This window comes from Panthera leo, chromosome E2 (genome assembly GCF_018350215.1).
Source record: "Panthera leo isolate Ple1 chromosome E2, P.leo_Ple1_pat1.1, whole genome shotgun sequence".
Lineage (NCBI taxonomy): Eukaryota > Metazoa > Chordata > Mammalia > Carnivora > Felidae > Panthera > Panthera leo.
Window position 1 is genome coordinate 8,288,295 of NC_056693.1, and position 15,525 is coordinate 8,303,819.

At 55.6% G+C, this 15,525-nt stretch overlaps 1 protein-coding gene across 13 annotated transcripts; it reads left to right on the forward strand.

Moving 5' to 3' along the window:
- The first annotated feature begins 1,075 nt into the window (after nucleotides 1–1,075).
- TSKS (testis specific serine kinase substrate) lies at nucleotides 1,076–15,234 on the forward strand. 13 transcript variants are annotated; one of them, XM_042919960.1, is made up of 11 exons: nucleotides 1,076–1,322; nucleotides 1,680–1,905; nucleotides 9,989–10,084; nucleotides 10,291–10,374; nucleotides 10,643–10,753; nucleotides 11,320–11,582; nucleotides 12,080–12,274; nucleotides 12,708–12,881; nucleotides 13,582–13,717; nucleotides 14,753–14,920; nucleotides 15,001–15,234. In XM_042919960.1, exons 1-11 carry the CDS (start codon nucleotides 1,153–1,155, stop codon nucleotides 15,208–15,210), a joined length of 1,833 nt encoding a protein of 610 aa, XP_042775894.1. In that variant the 5' UTR covers nucleotides 1,076–1,152; the 3' UTR covers nucleotides 15,211–15,234. The 13 variants fall into 13 exon arrangements, with proteins under 13 accessions (XP_042775894.1, XP_042775897.1, XP_042775893.1 ...); XM_042919963.1 differs by having other exon boundaries at nucleotides 10,685–10,753; XM_042919959.1 differs by having other exon boundaries at nucleotides 1,077–1,322; nucleotides 11,296–11,582; nucleotides 14,753–14,952; nucleotides 15,054–15,234.
- Nucleotides 15,235–15,525: the final 291 nt, after the last annotated feature.

A 15,525-nucleotide genomic window follows, 5' to 3' on the forward strand; every position in this document is an offset into this window, starting at 1 on the left:
TAGGGCTGGTTTGAACAAGACAATTATGGGGCTCCGGGGCTCAAAAACTAACCCACTGTTAGGTTTTAAGACCAGACTTTGAACAAGTCCACATTTGGGGGTCTAATGAGCTTTGGGCAGACCTATTCATTAAGAAGAAACCCCAGGAGTAGCCCAAGTATCTCATGGATTGAACCAGCAATAGCTCCTAAGACTGGCCTCTGCAAACCAACTCTTGATTTTCTCCAGAAAAACTGGACTCATCCTCAGTCTTCCCATTTGGGCAAAGGGGCCCTCCATCAATCACTTGGGCACTCTTGCCAGAACCCCGTCCCTCCCCCTCACGCCAAGGGCGGAGCACATCTGAAGTCAGCCACCTCCGTCGGTCACCATGCAGGCTACTGTCACCGTCATCATCCCTTACCTGGAAACTTGCAGTGACATACCTTATGACTGTCCCCGCTTCCATCCTGGCCACCCACAGTCCACCCCGCACACATCAGGGCACTTCTTTCAACAATTATCAGCTGTGTCCTTCCCCAGCATAAAGGCTTCAGCCACACTGGCCTCCCCTTGGCCATTCCGACCCTCCAGACCTGTTCCTACGCTCCACCTCTACCCCCAGCGTCCCCCAACCATATTCTTGTTTCTTTGTCTGTTCCCTGCCTGCCCTGGCGCAGCCCCCCCCCCCCCCAGAATCTTGGATCCCCCAGCAGCGGGACACAAGCAGAGGGACCCAGACCCCAGAGTACCCCACGAATCCAGGGTATTGCATGAAGAATCAAGTGTGCATGGGGGGGTGGGGGGGAGGGTGGCGGGCAGGGGCCGGATGAACCCACAGTCTCAGGGGAAGGGAAGCTGAACCTCTCCCGAGGACTAGTGGGCCCATCCATTGTAAGTTCTGGACTAGAATGGAGAAATCCATCGTGGTTCTAATGGAAAGAACACATCTGGTAGAACCAGAAGTGTTCAGGGAGACCCCCTGGGGGAACACACTGGCCAGTGCCTTCTCCTACCCCTATGCACCCCCCCCCCCCTTACTGGGGCCCAGTGGTTGGGTCCTTTATGAGGCAGGCCTGGGAGGACAGGGACTTTGAGGGTCAGCGGTCAGAGTAGGTGGAGAGTCTCAGAGGAAGGAGTCCCCGGGGGCAGGGCCCCCCCCCCCCCCACGCCATGGCGAGCGTGGTGGTCAAGACAATCTGGCAATCCAAAGAGATCCATGAGGCCGGGGACCCCCCAGCGGGGGTCGAGAGCCACTCCCAGCTGGTCCCCGAGGCTCCTGGGGGGGTGAGCACCCCGGCCAAGGGGATCACGAAGAAAAAGAAGGCCGTGTCGTTCCACGGGTGGGTTTGTCGCACCCTGTCGGGGACGGTCCTAGCGCCCGGCACTGCCTCCAACAGAGCACGAGTGCCACCGTGGGTGCTGGAGGAAGGGGAGGGGGAGACGAGGAGGGGGCAACCGAGGGCCAGGCCAGACGGTGGTGGCAGCAGAGGGAGGTAGAGAGGAAGAGGGTCGTGGGGATGGAGCGAGGGAGGGTGGAAGGAGGGAGGAGAAAGCAGGCAGCAGAGAGGGAGGAGGACGAAGAAAGTGGACGATAAGGTTGCAGTCAGAGAGGGCAGGCGGCGTGGAGACAGGGAGGCAGGAGGCACCGGACCCACTGGGGCTGTATCTCGAGCCCCCTGCCCGTTTCTCCTGCACAGGGTGGAGCCTCGGATGTCCCACAAGCCAATGCACTGGTGCCTGAACCTCAAGAGGTCCTCCGCCTGCACCAATGTGTCACTGCTCAACCTGGCCGCGATGGAGCCCACTGACTCCTCAGGGACAGACTCAACCACAGAGGACAGTGGCCCTCTTGCACTGCCGGTGCCCCCTGCCTCCCCCACCCTACCCTGGGCTTCGGATGACCCAGACATCTCGGAAATACTGGTGAGGGGCCCTGGCTGGGGAAGGCTAGGGTCTTCGCCCTGGTGGTAGACAAATACTGAGGAGGGGGGGCGGGGGGCTCTTCTTGACTTGGAGGAAGAAAGTGCTGGTCGTCCTCCAGGCCCAGAGGAACCGCCTCCTCCTCCCCTAACCACGAAGCCAGCCCTGAATCAGTCCCCATCCTGGGTGAATGATGCCTGTTGCCTAGGGAATTGGTCTCCTTAGTTCGTTCACTCGCTTCCAAACGTTCTGGGTGAGGCTGGAGTCCCAGGTAGGAGTTAGGCCAGGTTTCTGAACTCGGGGACCCCCCAGTCTGGTGGAGCTGGCAGAGACAGACTGCGGTGATAACTCTCAAACCAGGCTGGGAATATCAGAGAATGCTTCCTGGAGGAGGCGGCTGTTGCAAGCGGGCTTTGATGGTTGAGTAGGAGTTCTCGGAGGGGATCACCTAAATCTGGGGCAAAACCGAGAGGTAAGCGAGATCTAGGGGGGATTTAGAGAATTCCTGACTAGAGCATAGAGTGCTACAGTTTGATCTTTTCTTTTTCTTTTTAAAAGTGTTTATTCATTTACTTATTAAATGCTTATTTATTTCTTTTGAGAGAGAGAGAGGAGGAGGAGGGCAGAGAAAGGGAGGGAGAGAATCCCAAGCAGGCTCTGCATCGTCAGCATGGAGCCTGATGCGGGGCTTGAACTCACGGACCACGAGATCATGACCTGAGCCAAAGTCAGGAGTCGGACCCTCAATCAACGGAGCCCACCGAGTCGCTCCTACAGTTTGATCCTTTAACGTCCCTGCCACCCTCCACCCCGGCCAGGCTTCCTCCGGGCCAGGCCCTGAACTGGGCTTGAAACGGACTCTGAGAATTACACGAATGACAACCACGGTCATAATGTTGCTCACAAGACTCACTAGCATTTCCTAAGCGACTTCTATGTTCTGAGAGCCTCAGTTTCCTCATCTGTAAAACTGGAAATGCAGGGATTTGCTCTTTCAACACATAGGTCTTGAACGCCTATGATGCGCCAGGCGCTGGTGTAGGAGCAGCAAAGGGACAGCCAGACAGCGTTCTGGATGCAGCCACGCCCACTTCACGAGGTGGTCATGACAAAGAGGTGGAGCCCGTTCTGTAAAACGTTCAGCACGGCTGCGGGCTCAGAATCAGTGTTGCTTGTTGTTATTTATCCCCATTTCACAGAGGAAGATATTGAGGCCTCAGAAAGGGTAAATAGGCCACGCCGCTTATAAGTAGTGGAGACGGTCTCAGGAGTTGGTGGGGGAGGGGGGGCGCGCCCTGCATCGATGGGGACAGTCGAGGTCACTGTGGGAACCCTGAAGAGGGTGGCCTTGGCCCAGTCGGCCATGGTCAGGGGAGGCTTTCCAGAAAAGGCAACACAGAAGCTGGATCTTGAAGATAAGGAAGGTGTTCCCCAGGCAGAAGACAGAGAATGGTGTTCTAGCTGACTGGAACAGCAGGTGCAAAAGGACAGGGAGAGGGGGTTAGGTCTCTGGGGCTGGAGTGTGGGGGGTGAGAGGGACGAGGCTGGAGTGGAGAGGGCAGAGGCCACGCAGGCTGAGAACTGTGGGTGTGCTCCTGAGGGCAGTGGGGAGCCATTGAAGGTTCCTGGGTAGGGGAGAGGAGCAGCTCAGGAGTTCTGAATCCATTCCCATGTACTGAGCACCTACTATGTGCCAGGCACTGTGTCACATCCCCGTGGTGGTGAATCTCGTTTTCTTCTCTTAGAAGTTCTGTCAGGGAACTGGTATAATTACCGGTTTAAAGATGAGGGGCGCCCGGGGGGCTCAGTCGGTTGAGCGTCCGACTTCGGCTCAGGTCACGATCTCGCGGTTCGCGGGTTCGAGCCCCGCGTCGGGCTCTGTGCTGACGGCTCGGAGCCTGGAGCCTGCTTCGGATTCTGTGTCCCTCTCTCGCTGTGTTCCTCCCTCGCTCATGCTCTGTCTCTCTTTCTCTCAAGAATAAAGAAAACATTAAACAAAATTTAAAAAAAAAATTCTTTTAAAGATGGAAACACAAGTAACTGAGGAACAGAGAGGTGGAGTGACCTGAGCAAAGTAGGAGAGCCTGTAAGAGACAGGGCCAGGATTAGGTGGTGTGAATGCAAAGGTCCCTTCTTTCCCTGGATGACTCCTCTGCACCTGGTGTGGGGATGTCTGGAAGGCGGAGGCTGGAGGCAGGGAGGCCAGACAGGAGGCTGGGCGAGGGCCCGGGATGGAAGGGTCAGATGGAAAGAAGGGAACAGGGCAGAGAGAGTCCTGGTGGGACGGGTGGCCCCGGAGACATCTCCCCCAGCCAGAGCAGTGTCCTCCCTCTCGGAGCATCTGCAGAGGCCTGCCTCCCACCAGAAGTGTTTCTGAGTCACATCCCGTCCCTGGGGGATTGTGACAGCCGGGAAAGAGCCCTGCTGAGAGCAAGGCCCGAAGCAGCCATGGGCTGCGGTGGGGCTGCGCGGATGCATCAGCCTCCCAGGACTTTGAGGTTCCTTCTCTGTGAGATGGAAACAGTAATGACAGCCAACATCCAGGGGCACAGGTGGGAGCGGTAGGGCGGGGACAGCAAGAGCCCATCCTGGCATTCAGCACCTGAGCTACAACAGGAGAGAAAGCTAGAGACAGGCAGAGGGGAGGTGGCGGAAACCCAGAGAGAAGGGGACAGAGACCAGAGTGGGGGGAGGGAAACTTGGTGGGGGGGCACAGAGATCCAGAGGTGGGCGACAGAGGCCACAGAGACTGGGGGACAGATATTTGGGTCAGGGGGAGAGCAGGGACCAGGAGAGAGGGAGACAGAGACCCAGAGAGAGGAAGGAAGAGAACTGGGTGCCTGGGGCCCCCTGCTGAGATGACAAGTCCCAGACCCAACAGAGAACAGCAGGAGAACACGAAGCAGAAGCTTTGGGCTCCTGTCTTAAGCGAGGACACCATTACGAGGCCAGGAAAGGAACAGAGATGGTGGTATTGCTTTCTGAGAAGGTCGGTGAAGCAACGCAAAGATGGACAGGGCAGAATTCCTGGGGGTTACGTGAGGTCTTGGTGCTAAGCCCCTTCCTGGTACTTCCCGCCCTGTTGTCATTATTTTCAACAATGGTGACACTAGTCATTGAGCTTGCCTTACTGACCTTACCACCTTGGCCATTCTTCCCCATTGCCATCTGAGCAAGGTAGCATCATTCCTGTTTTATGGCAAAGGAAGAAAAGCAGGCTCAGAGTGGGGGGGGGTTGATGGCCAAGGTGCAGCCTATGGGTGGCCAAGGAGGGATTTGTCCCCATCTCTGGCTCTCCCCTCACCATCAGGCCGTTCGCGTCTCAGCCAAGGGCGACAGGCCCTGTCTTCACCACCCCCAGATCTGCTCTCAGTGAAGCTAAGACTCACCCCCCAGGGACCCAAATGGCCCCTTCTCAAAGAAGTATTGACCACAGGCCAGCCTGCGCCCCTCCCACCGGCCCTGGGAAGGTAGCTATTAACCTCACCTCCATGTGACAGGTGGGGTAAGAGTCCCCTCCCTGAGGTCGTACAACTATTAAGTGGGAGAACGGAGTAGACCCCAGGACCTACTTTCCTTATTTTCCAGAACAGCTACAGGAAACCCAAGACCTTCTGGGTCTTCGGTTTAAAAATAATCACTTTGGGGGCACCTGAGTGGTTCAGTCGGTTAAGCGTCCAACTCTCGATTTCGGCTCAGGTTGTGATATGGCGGCTCGTGAGATTGAGCCCCGCATCAGGCTCTGTGCTGACAGTGCACAGCCAGCTTGGGATTCTCTCTCGTGCTCTCTGTCTGTCCCTCCCCAGCTAGCGCTCTCTCTCTCTCTCTCAAAATAAATAAAAATTAAAAAAATAATCAGGGGCGCCCGGGTGGCTCACTTGGTTAAGCATCCAACTTCGGGTCAGGTCATGATCTCACAGTTTGTGAGTTCAAGCCCTGCATCGGGCTCTCCGCTGTCAGCATAGAGCCCGCTTCAGATCTTCTGTCCCCCCCTCCCTCTGCCCTTCCCCTGCTCGCTCTCTCTAAAAAATAAACAATTAAAAAAATTTGTTTAATGTTTTATTTATTTTTGAGAGACAGAGAGAGGGTATGAGTGGGGAGGGGCAGAGAGAGAGAGAGAGGCTCAGAATCCGAAGCAGGCCCCAGGCTCTGAGCTGTCAGCACAGAGCCCGACGCAGGGCTCGAACTCGTGAACCATCACAAAGTCAGATGTTTAACCAACTGAGCCCCCCAGGCACCAAAGTCGGACATTTGACCAATTGAGCCCCCCAGGCGCCCCCAAAATAAGTAATTTTAAAAAATCACTTTGTGTATTGGTTAGCTACTGCTGTGAAACAAATTATCCCCAAGCTTAGAACAACCAGCCTGGAGTGGCTTAGCTGGGTGGTTCTGGCTCAGGGTTTCTCTTAAGGTTGGAGTCAAAATGTCAGTAGGGGCTGCCGCCATCCGAAGGACTGACCAGGACTGGAGTTTGCACACCCACATTCATAAGGCTCTTGGCTGGAGGTTCATTTCCTTGTCCCATGGGCCTCCCCACGAGGGGCTGCTTGTGACATGGCAGTGACTCCCCAGAGCAAGCGAGGGCAAGCAGGAAGCCAAGGTTCCTTTTGTGAACTGGTCTCTTAAATCACACGCCATCACTTCTGCCTTATTCTACTAGCGACGAGGGTCACTAAGTCCAGCTGACACTCAGGTGAGGCAGGTAAGTCTCCTCATTTAGAGAAGTGTCAACTTACGGGCACACAGTAAAGCCTTGGATGGCGAGTAGCTTGTTCTGGGTGTGATCCACAAGACGAGCGAACGTTTCTAATACATTTCATACTTGATAAATGTGCTGTCTTGCAATACGAGTAGTACGTGCCATCGAATGGCACGCGATCACAACTGAGCCAACGGTTCTTGAAATTCACTTTGATATACGGGCGCTTTGGATTACAAGCAGGTCTCCCTGCGCGAATTATGCTCGCAAACCAAGGTTTTACTGTATTTAAAAAAATTTTTTTTTCTGACATTTATTTATTTTTGAGAGACCGAGCACAAGTGGGGGGAGGGAAAGAGAGAGAAGTGGGGGAGGGGCAGAGAGCCGAAGCGGGCTCCAGGTTCTGAGCTGTCAGCGACACAGCCCAATGCGGGGCTCGAACTCGTGAACTGGGAGATCATGACCTGAGCGGGAAGCTGGACGCTTAACCGACTGAGCCACAATCTCTTTACTTCTTATGGGTCTATGCAGATGTCCTAGTTCTTCATACCCTCCCTCCTCCTCCTCCTCCTCCCTCCTCTTGCTCCTCTGTCTCTGTCTTGTTCATCTTCTTCAGACTTTAAAGTAACCTCTACACCCGTCTACACCCCACGCGGGGCTCAAACTCAAAACCCCGAGATCCAGACTCACACACTCCACTGACTGCACCAGCCAAGTGCCCCTCTGATAACGACTTCTACTCTCCATTCTCCTGAGGTCACTGAGGTCAGAAAGCGTACTTTGTATGATTCGCTTCTTTTGCATTTATTGAGACTTGTTTTCTGACTCAATGCAGGGTCCATCCCGGACCCGAGGTAGAATGTCTCATGGGCACTTGAGAAGAATGTGTATTCTGCTCTTGCCGGGTGGAGGGCTGTCTGTCAGACGTCTGTTAGGTCTGGCTGGTTTATAGTGGTTTTCCGGTCTTCTGTCTCCTTGTTGATTTCTCTCCGGTTGTGCTGTCCGTTACTCAAAGTGTGATACTGAGGCTGAAGTCCCCAACCATTGTTGTTGAATTGTCAATTTCTCGCTTCAATTCTGTCAGGTTTTGTTTCACACAGTTTAAACTCTTTTTAATGTTTTGTTTAGAGGGAGAGAGAGAGAGACAGAGTACAAACGGAGGAGGGGCAGAGAGAGAGAGGGAGACACAGAATCCGAGGCAGACTCCAGGCTCCGAGCTGTCAAGCACAGAACCCAACGCAGGGCTCAAACTCATGAACCATGAGATCCTGACCTGAGCCGAAGTCAGACGCTTAACCGACTGAGTCACCCAGGCGTTCCTTCTTTCATGCATTTTAAAGCTCTGTTTGGTGCATATATATTTATAATGGTTACACCTTCTCAAGGACTTGACTCTTACAGGTTTGGGCAGTTTTTTTCATTGTTTTTATGGAGGGGTGGAATTTTGGAGATCCATCATTTTGCTTATGTCACCTTAATACAATATTTCTTTTTTCTTTTATTTTTTTATTTTGAGAGAGAGAGAGAGAGAGATCAGGGGAGAGGGGCAGAGGGAGAGAGAGAAAGAGAGAGAATCTTGGACAGGTTCCACGCTGAATGGGGAGCCTGATGAAGGCTCCTGGGGCCACGACCTGAGCCGAAATCACACCCCTGGGGCCATGACCTGAGCCGAAATCAAGAGTCAGACACAACCGACTGAGTCACCCAGGTGCCCCAATACGATATTTCTCATCACACCTCTTCTCCAGAGCAATCATGCAAGGAACGTGGTGTTGTCCTTTTCTTACGATAGAGGAAATTTGTTCTCCCTTTTCTCTTTGCGTACTAGTCCAGCAACTGTGAAGGACACCAAAGTAACTGGCTTAGGCAAGATACTTTATTTCTCTCTCACATAATAATCTCAACAAGCGTAGCAGGCTTGCTCTTCAAATGAAGTGCGTTACAGGCTCCGTGTTCTGGAGGTTCAGCTATAGAGTCGCAAGTGTGGCTGCCAGTAACAAAAAGACACAAAATAGCACAGGCTAAACAGATGGAAGATGTTCTCTCTCACATGTACATCACGGTCAGTGGTTGGAATTTGAGTACAGCGGCTCCACAGTACTGAGGACTCAGCCTTCTCTATCTTGTTGTGTCCTGCAACTGGTGGTCAAGATGTTTGCTCTGGCTTTAGCCACCAACTTTGAACTCCAGCCAGCAAGAAGAGAGAAAGGGGGATGTTTTCCCTCTCTTCCTCTAAGAAAGGCATGACTTAGAAAATGCTTACCTTATTGCTACTCACATCCCATTGGCCGAAACTTTGTGGTGTGGCCACACCTACCTGCAAGGGAGCCTGGGAAATGTAGTCTTTGCCTGGACAGTCGTGTGCCGGGCTAAGTCGTCTAAAAATGTGGAAGAGCAGACAGTGGATCCTGCCACCTGCGTCCCTCTTGGGCCACAGTTTGCTTCGCATGAGTCCTAAAGCATTTTCTGGTGATATAAGGTGGCGATGATCAGAGGCTATGTGGTGTCATGGTTTAAAACAAAGGCTCTGGCGGGGCGCCTGGGTGGCGCAGTCGGTTAAGCGTCCGACTTCAGCCAGGTCACGATCTCGCGGTCTGTGAGTTCGAGCCCCGCGTCAGGCTCTGGGCTGATGGCTCGGAGCCTGGAGCCTGTTTCAGATTCTGTGTCTCCCTCTCTCTCTGCCCCTCCCCCGTTCATGCTCTGTCTCTCTCTGTCCCAAAAATAAATAAAAAACGTTGAAAAAAAAAAAATTAAAAAAAAACAAAGGCTCTGGGTTTAAAATCTGACAAGGCCATCTCACGCACTGTGTAGCTGGGAATTCAAGGGGGGATTGTATCTCTAAGCCTCATTTTCCTCACTTGCAGATTGGGCCAAAAAGCCTCAAAAGGTGTGGCTTAGAGGACTGAAAAGGAAATGTATGTGTGGGGGGGGGGGGGGGCATGGTGCTTAGTGAGCACTTATATCTGGAAAGTGGATTATCTTAAAATTTTTTTCCAGTGCCTGGAGAGAAAAATACAGCATGTGTTTTAATAGTTCATCTTATTTATGTCTGTGGACCCCAAGGGCATTTCTCTCAAGGTTCAATTGAGACCATCCATCTCCCATGGATCTGAGTTCTCCCCTGACCGCCCCCCCCCCCCCCCACTCCCTTCCGGATCCCACTTCTTTTCCTTCCCATTCACCAAGCAGAAAATGAGCCCACCCTCTGGTTTCATGGAACAGGAGTACCAAGAATCAAAGAGGTACAGCCCCGGCCCAAGGTCACACAGCCATTGCAGGGCAAAATTGAGGTGCAAACCCAGCCTCCTCTCTGTTCTAGACCTTTTTCTTGGGGTTGGGGTTCGCTCCCACACACCCACTGACCTGCCTTCTCCCATTCTTCCCCAGAGTGGGGTCAACAGTGGATTGGTCCGTGCCAAAGACTCCATCACCAGCTTGAAGGAAAAGACCACCAGGGTTAACCAGCACGTGCAGACGCTGCAGGTGTGGGGACCCCCTCCCCCCCAATACCTCCTCTTCCTCCACGGCCAAGTTCCTCTCCTAGAGCTCTCCTCCAACTCAGTGCCCCCACAGCCCTGCTTGGGAAGGTTGAGGCTGGGAAGGGAAAGGGTCCTTCCCAGACCCAGCCTCTCCTCCCCATGGGGTATCCTCGTGGCCCTGGCTAACCTCTCTTCCCTTCCGGGCTCCAGAGTGAGTGTTCTGTGCTGAGCGAGAATCTAGAGAGAAGGCGGCAAGAGGCGGAGGAACTAGAAGGCTACTGCAGTCAACTCAAGGTGAGCCGCAGCCGAGCAAGAGAAGGGTGGGGAGAAGGGAGCGGAAGTAGGAAGAAGGTGGAAACGTGAGGGGGAATGGAGTCACGGACAGGAGATGGGTGGAGAAAACTAGCCCTTGGAGCGGGGGGGTCTACGGAGGAAGCCATCCCTGAAGCCCAGGGAACCAGGCAGACCGGAGGAAGCAGGTGTGTTTCAGAGGAGGGGTGGGAGCCTCTATGGAACTAGCGAGGGTAAGAGTTGGGAGGCGGGAACTGGAATGGGAAGGCAGGGCCCCTGCCCTGGTGTTCTGACCCAGGAGAACTGCCTGAAGGTGACCCAGTCGGTGGAAGACGCTGAAATAAAAACCAACGTCCTGAAGCAGAACTCTGCCCTGCTGGAGGTGAGGGGGGCGGGGGGGTGGGGGTTGAGGAAGACGGTCAGACGCACGAGGTACTTGAAGTAGGCTTCAGGTGGGGCTTCCTGCCCAGCCACCCCCGCCCCTTCAACGTTCACGTTCAAGCTCCTCCATGCGTACTCGCGCTCAGGTCTTGGAGAGGGACTCGTGTCCGACTCTGAGCAGGAATGCCTGTCCGGCCCCCATTTCTCACTCATTTCCCAGCACCATGTTGGAAAAGCTTCACTTGTTCTGACAGGAGGGGCTGGAATTTGGCCCCACGGAGAACCGGAGTGGGGGTGGAGGGCTGGAGGGGGACGTGGAGGCAAGCATTCGGAGGTTAAAGCGAGTGGGATTTCAGACGGGCCAGTCCTCCCCGGCAACAGCAATGGAGAGTCCATCTAGACTCGAAACGGGGCTTCCCACTCTTCCCTTCCCCATCCATTTACTTTCCAATCTCGGGGAGTCATTGGGCAGATTGGCGGGTGGAGGTGGTCGTGGGAGGCGAGCGGCCGGACGGGGTCACCCCGCCTTCCTTCCCCGCCCAGGAGAAGCTGCGTTATCTCCAGCAGCAGCTGCAGAACGAGACACCGCGGAGGCAGGAGGCCGAGCTGCAGGAGCTGCAGCAGAAGCTGGAGGCTGGCCTCTCTCGGCAGGGCCTGGGCCCCCCCGCCCAGCCCCCTGGCTCCTCTGGCCCTCCGGGGAGCCCCAACGAACCCCCGCGACCGCGCAGCATGGCCTCAGGCGGTTGGGGAATGGGGCCGCGGGCGGGGGAGGGCCCCGTCGTGAGCGAGCAGGAGTTGCAGAAGGTCTCTGCCGGCCTTGAGGAGCTGAGGCAAGTGGGAAGGGTGCGAGGGTGTGAAACCTCGAGGACCTGACTTGGGGGGGCCCGAGGGTGGAGCCTCGAAGATCAGAGCGGGACGAGGGCCTATGCGATGGAGCTCCAGGAGCCCAGGAGGGAGGGTGTTGGGGATGGTGAGCTGGAAAGGCCGGACTTCAAAGAGCTGAGTTTTGAGTATAGGGTTGGCGGAAGGGAGGTCCGCGTCTGGTGAAACTAGGCTGGGCGGGTTTGGGTAGGGGACAGGTCCTTGGCGGGCTCCAACTTCAGGGTCGCAGCGTCTGGAGGAGCTGGCATGGGGCTGGGGGGTGGGGGCAGTACAAGGGAAGGGCCAGGACCCCCGACAAGGGGACAGGGACGTGAGAGGATTGCAAGAAATGGGCAGGACAGGAGAATTTGGGAGCTGGGTGGGTCCAGAGCCATGGGCAGGGAGGGGGCGTTGGAGACCTGTCCGAACCTCAGCCCTGACCGGTTCCTTACCTCTGCTTCTCCAGGAGGGAGGTGTCCTCGCTGACTGCCCGGTGGCATCAGGAGGAGGGGGCGGTACAGGAGGCCCTGCGGCTGCTCGGGGGCCTGGGCGGCAGGCTCGACGGCTTCCTGGGCCAGTGGGAGCGGGCGCAGCGTGAGCAGGCGCAGACCGCGCGGGGCCTACAGGAGCTGCGGGGCCGGGCGGATGAGCTGTGCACCTTGTAAGAACCCAGGCGAGCGCGCGGCCAGGGAATAGGGGGCGGGGCCTTGAAGGTCAGGGATGGACCCATCAGCTGGGGCCTAGAGGTCGAGCCCCTAGCCTGGCACGTGGAAGCTCTAATTAGAAAGAGGGGGTGGCTTGCTATAGATAATAAGGATTGAGGGGCGGCGCCAATTAGAGAAGCGTTGTGTTCCATGCCTTAAAAGGATAAGGGGAGGAGCCAAGTAGGAACAGGGAAAGCCAATTGGAGAACAGGGAGGGGCATTTCGGAACTTAAGACACAAAGGAAAGGCCAATCAGAGCGCAGAGGGGCGGGGCAGGGCCGGAGTATCGCAGACTAGATGCAAACGGAGGGGCTGCGCTAATGGGTGAAGTGCGAAGGGGACTTAACCGTTGGAGAGGCTACCTCGCAGCACTGGTTACCCTCACCTCAGGGTGGAGCGATCTGCAGTGTCTGTGGCTTCCCTGAGGAGCGAACTGGAGGGGCTGGGCCCAATGAAACCTATTCTGGAGGAGCTGGGGCGGCAATTTCGGAGCTCTCGAAGAGGGTCTGACCTCTCCATGACCCTGGATCGGCCGCCCCAAGGCTCCTGTGCCCGCTGTGCCAGGTAAGGGGATGGGGCCTGGCGGGGCCTGGTGCATTCTGGGTCACGTTGAGAACAGACCATTGAAGGAGATGGGGCACTGGCCAAGACTCTGGCAGGGGGTGGAGTGGATAGGGAGGAGTTCACGGTGGGAGAGTATCCCCATGCGTTTTAGGACAGGCTAGTCCTTGTGCGTGATGGGAGCCAGATTTCTCCCCTTCCCACAAGATGAAGTCAGTGTCTCGTGGAACACAAGATATGATACATTTTGAGCATCCTGGATTTCCAGTGCATTGTGAGGAGGTTGGGATGTGGTACTTGGTGGGAGGCCAGGTTTCTCTGCGTCGTGAGAAAGGTTGAGACCTTGATGCATTGGAGAACGGAAGGACACCAGGGTTGGTCCGCAATAGGAAGTGGGGGACTCCCAATTCGGGTTCAAGTTTAACTAGTGTATGATGGGAAATGTGGTTTTTTTTTCATGAACTAAGGGCCGTCTGCTACCCTTTGGGAGTGGGCACCCCCCAGGGCACTGTGGGAATTACCCACACTGTGGAAATCAAAAGATACCTGATGCACTGTAGGTTGGCCCCAGTGCACGGTGGGAAGGGTGCGGGGGTGCATAGCGGAAGCGCCATCTGAGTGGGGGCCGGGCAGGTGGCTACGGGGCATCCGGGAACGGAGTTGGTATTAGGCTTCTTACACCCGGTGACTGCCCCTCCCTCAGCCAGGGGCAGCAGCTGTCCACAGAGTCCCTGCAGCAGCTACTGGAGCGAGCACTGACCCCCCTCGTGGACGAGGTGAAGCAGAGGGGCCTGGCTCCCGCCTGCCCCAGCTGCCAGAGGCTACACAAGAAGATTCTGGTACCAGGGACCACAGGCCATCATGCCCCACTTTTCGGTCAGGGGGGCGGGAGGGGAGCCCCGGACACAAGGATCCTGTTGATGTGTGGCAGGATGGGAAGCACTAAACACCATTCGTGGCAGGTGTTGGGGGAACACGTAGATCTGACGCATCGGGGTGGGGAGCAGAGGCAAGCAGTCTGGTGGGTGGTAAGTCACAGGTCAGTCATTATGGGACCCGGGCTGATGGACTTGGGCCCGAGGCAGTGGATGACTCATTGGATCTGATGCACGGGGGGACACAGGAGACAGACGCTCGTCTACGGCTTCATGGAATACAAGCCTGATTTTCTGTAGACCTTCAGAGACGCAATATGGGATCATTGAGGTCAGACAGGGGACCCAGTGAATACAAGTCACAGTAGGCTAGTGCATTATGGGAAATGGAACTACAGCTCGTCACGCGGTATTGCACCACCGGCCCCAGCCTATTAGCTGATGGAACTTGAGGCCTGTGTACATCCTGAAACATACATGCCTAATGTATTATGGGATACTGGCCTAATGTATGATGGGACACAAGTTGCAGTGGGTGAGACGACACTGATGTGGCAGGACTATAGGACTAATACATGAGAGGACATGGGGCCTGGGACGTTGTGGAATGTAGGGAACCAGAGGACTGAGGATTATTATTTTAACTGAGATGCTGGTCTAATAGAGATGCGGGGTCTTACGAATTAGGGGATGTAGTTCACCAATGATGGGATCCTGGGACCTGGACACATATCAAATGCACGATGGTTCATGGGTACTAGGTGACAACATGTTAGATGCTGATTGCGTGCTTGCTGGGACCCAGAAGGGCAGTACGTTAGGGGACAGACAGTGGGACAGCCACAGGTTCAGCACATGATGGGATATGGAAAGCCCACTGTGGGATGCCGGGGTCAGTCTCAGGTCCGAGGCATGATGGGAAACCCTGGGGGAGGAACGTGGACCCCACGGGCCCCATGACCCTTGCCCGCCGCGATCCAGCTCCCCCTCCACCCCCAGCCCAGTCTGGCAAGCCCAGCCGCGCCTACACTCCTCTCCCCAGGAGCTGGAGCGCCAGGCCTTGGCCAAACACGTCAGGGCAGAGGCCCTAAGCTCCACCCTTCGGCTGGCCCAAGACGAAGCCTTGCGGGCCAAGAACCTGCTGCTGACCGACAAGATGAAGCCGGAGTGAGGAAGGAGGCTGAGGGCGTGGGAGGAGGGTGAGGTCTTGGGGAAAGGGCCTGAGTCACCCTCTTCTTCCACTCTAGCCCCCTGGCATCTGGCCTCATCAGCACCAGCCCCCCACTCTCTGTTATTACAGGGAGAAGGTGGCCACTCTGGACTACGTACACCTGAAGATGTGCTCCCTCCACGATCAACTCAGCAACCTGCCACTTGAGGGGTCCACAGGGACGACGGGGGGAGGAAGCGGTGGGGGAGCTCCCCCAAAACGTGGGGGCCCAGCCCCTGAACAATAAATGGCCTCTCACGCTGGCATGAAATCTCTCTCCTTTTTGGCACCACAGGAGGGCTGGTAAATCCCACACACACCGCGCACGAGCCTCTCCCCGTGACTCGATCCTCAGCCAATGGGGTTTCCAGAGAGTTGATGATGATGGCACAGTTCTTTGGAAAGGAAATGGGGGGTAGAAATAAGGACCTGTGGTACAGTGTGGGACCGTCGATCCAAACCTTTTTAGAGTGGTTTTTAAAAAATTATAGGATATATGTATATAACATATAAGATCAAGAGTCACATGCTGTACTGACTCAGCCAGCCAGGAGCCCCTACA

Coding starts and splice junctions, on each gene's coding strand:
- TSKS (XM_042919958.1), top strand. CDS start 1,153: ATGGCGAGCGTGGTGGTCAAGACAATCTGGCAATCCAAAGAGATCCAT. Junction 1,323..1,679: donor AAGGCCGTGTCGTTCCACGG/GTGGGTTTGTCG, acceptor TCTCCTGCACAG/GGTGGAGCCTCGGATGTCCC. Junction 12,882..13,581: donor TCCTGTGCCCGCTGTGCCAG/GTAAGGGGATGG, acceptor CCCCTCCCTCAG/CCAGGGGCAGCAGCTGTCCA.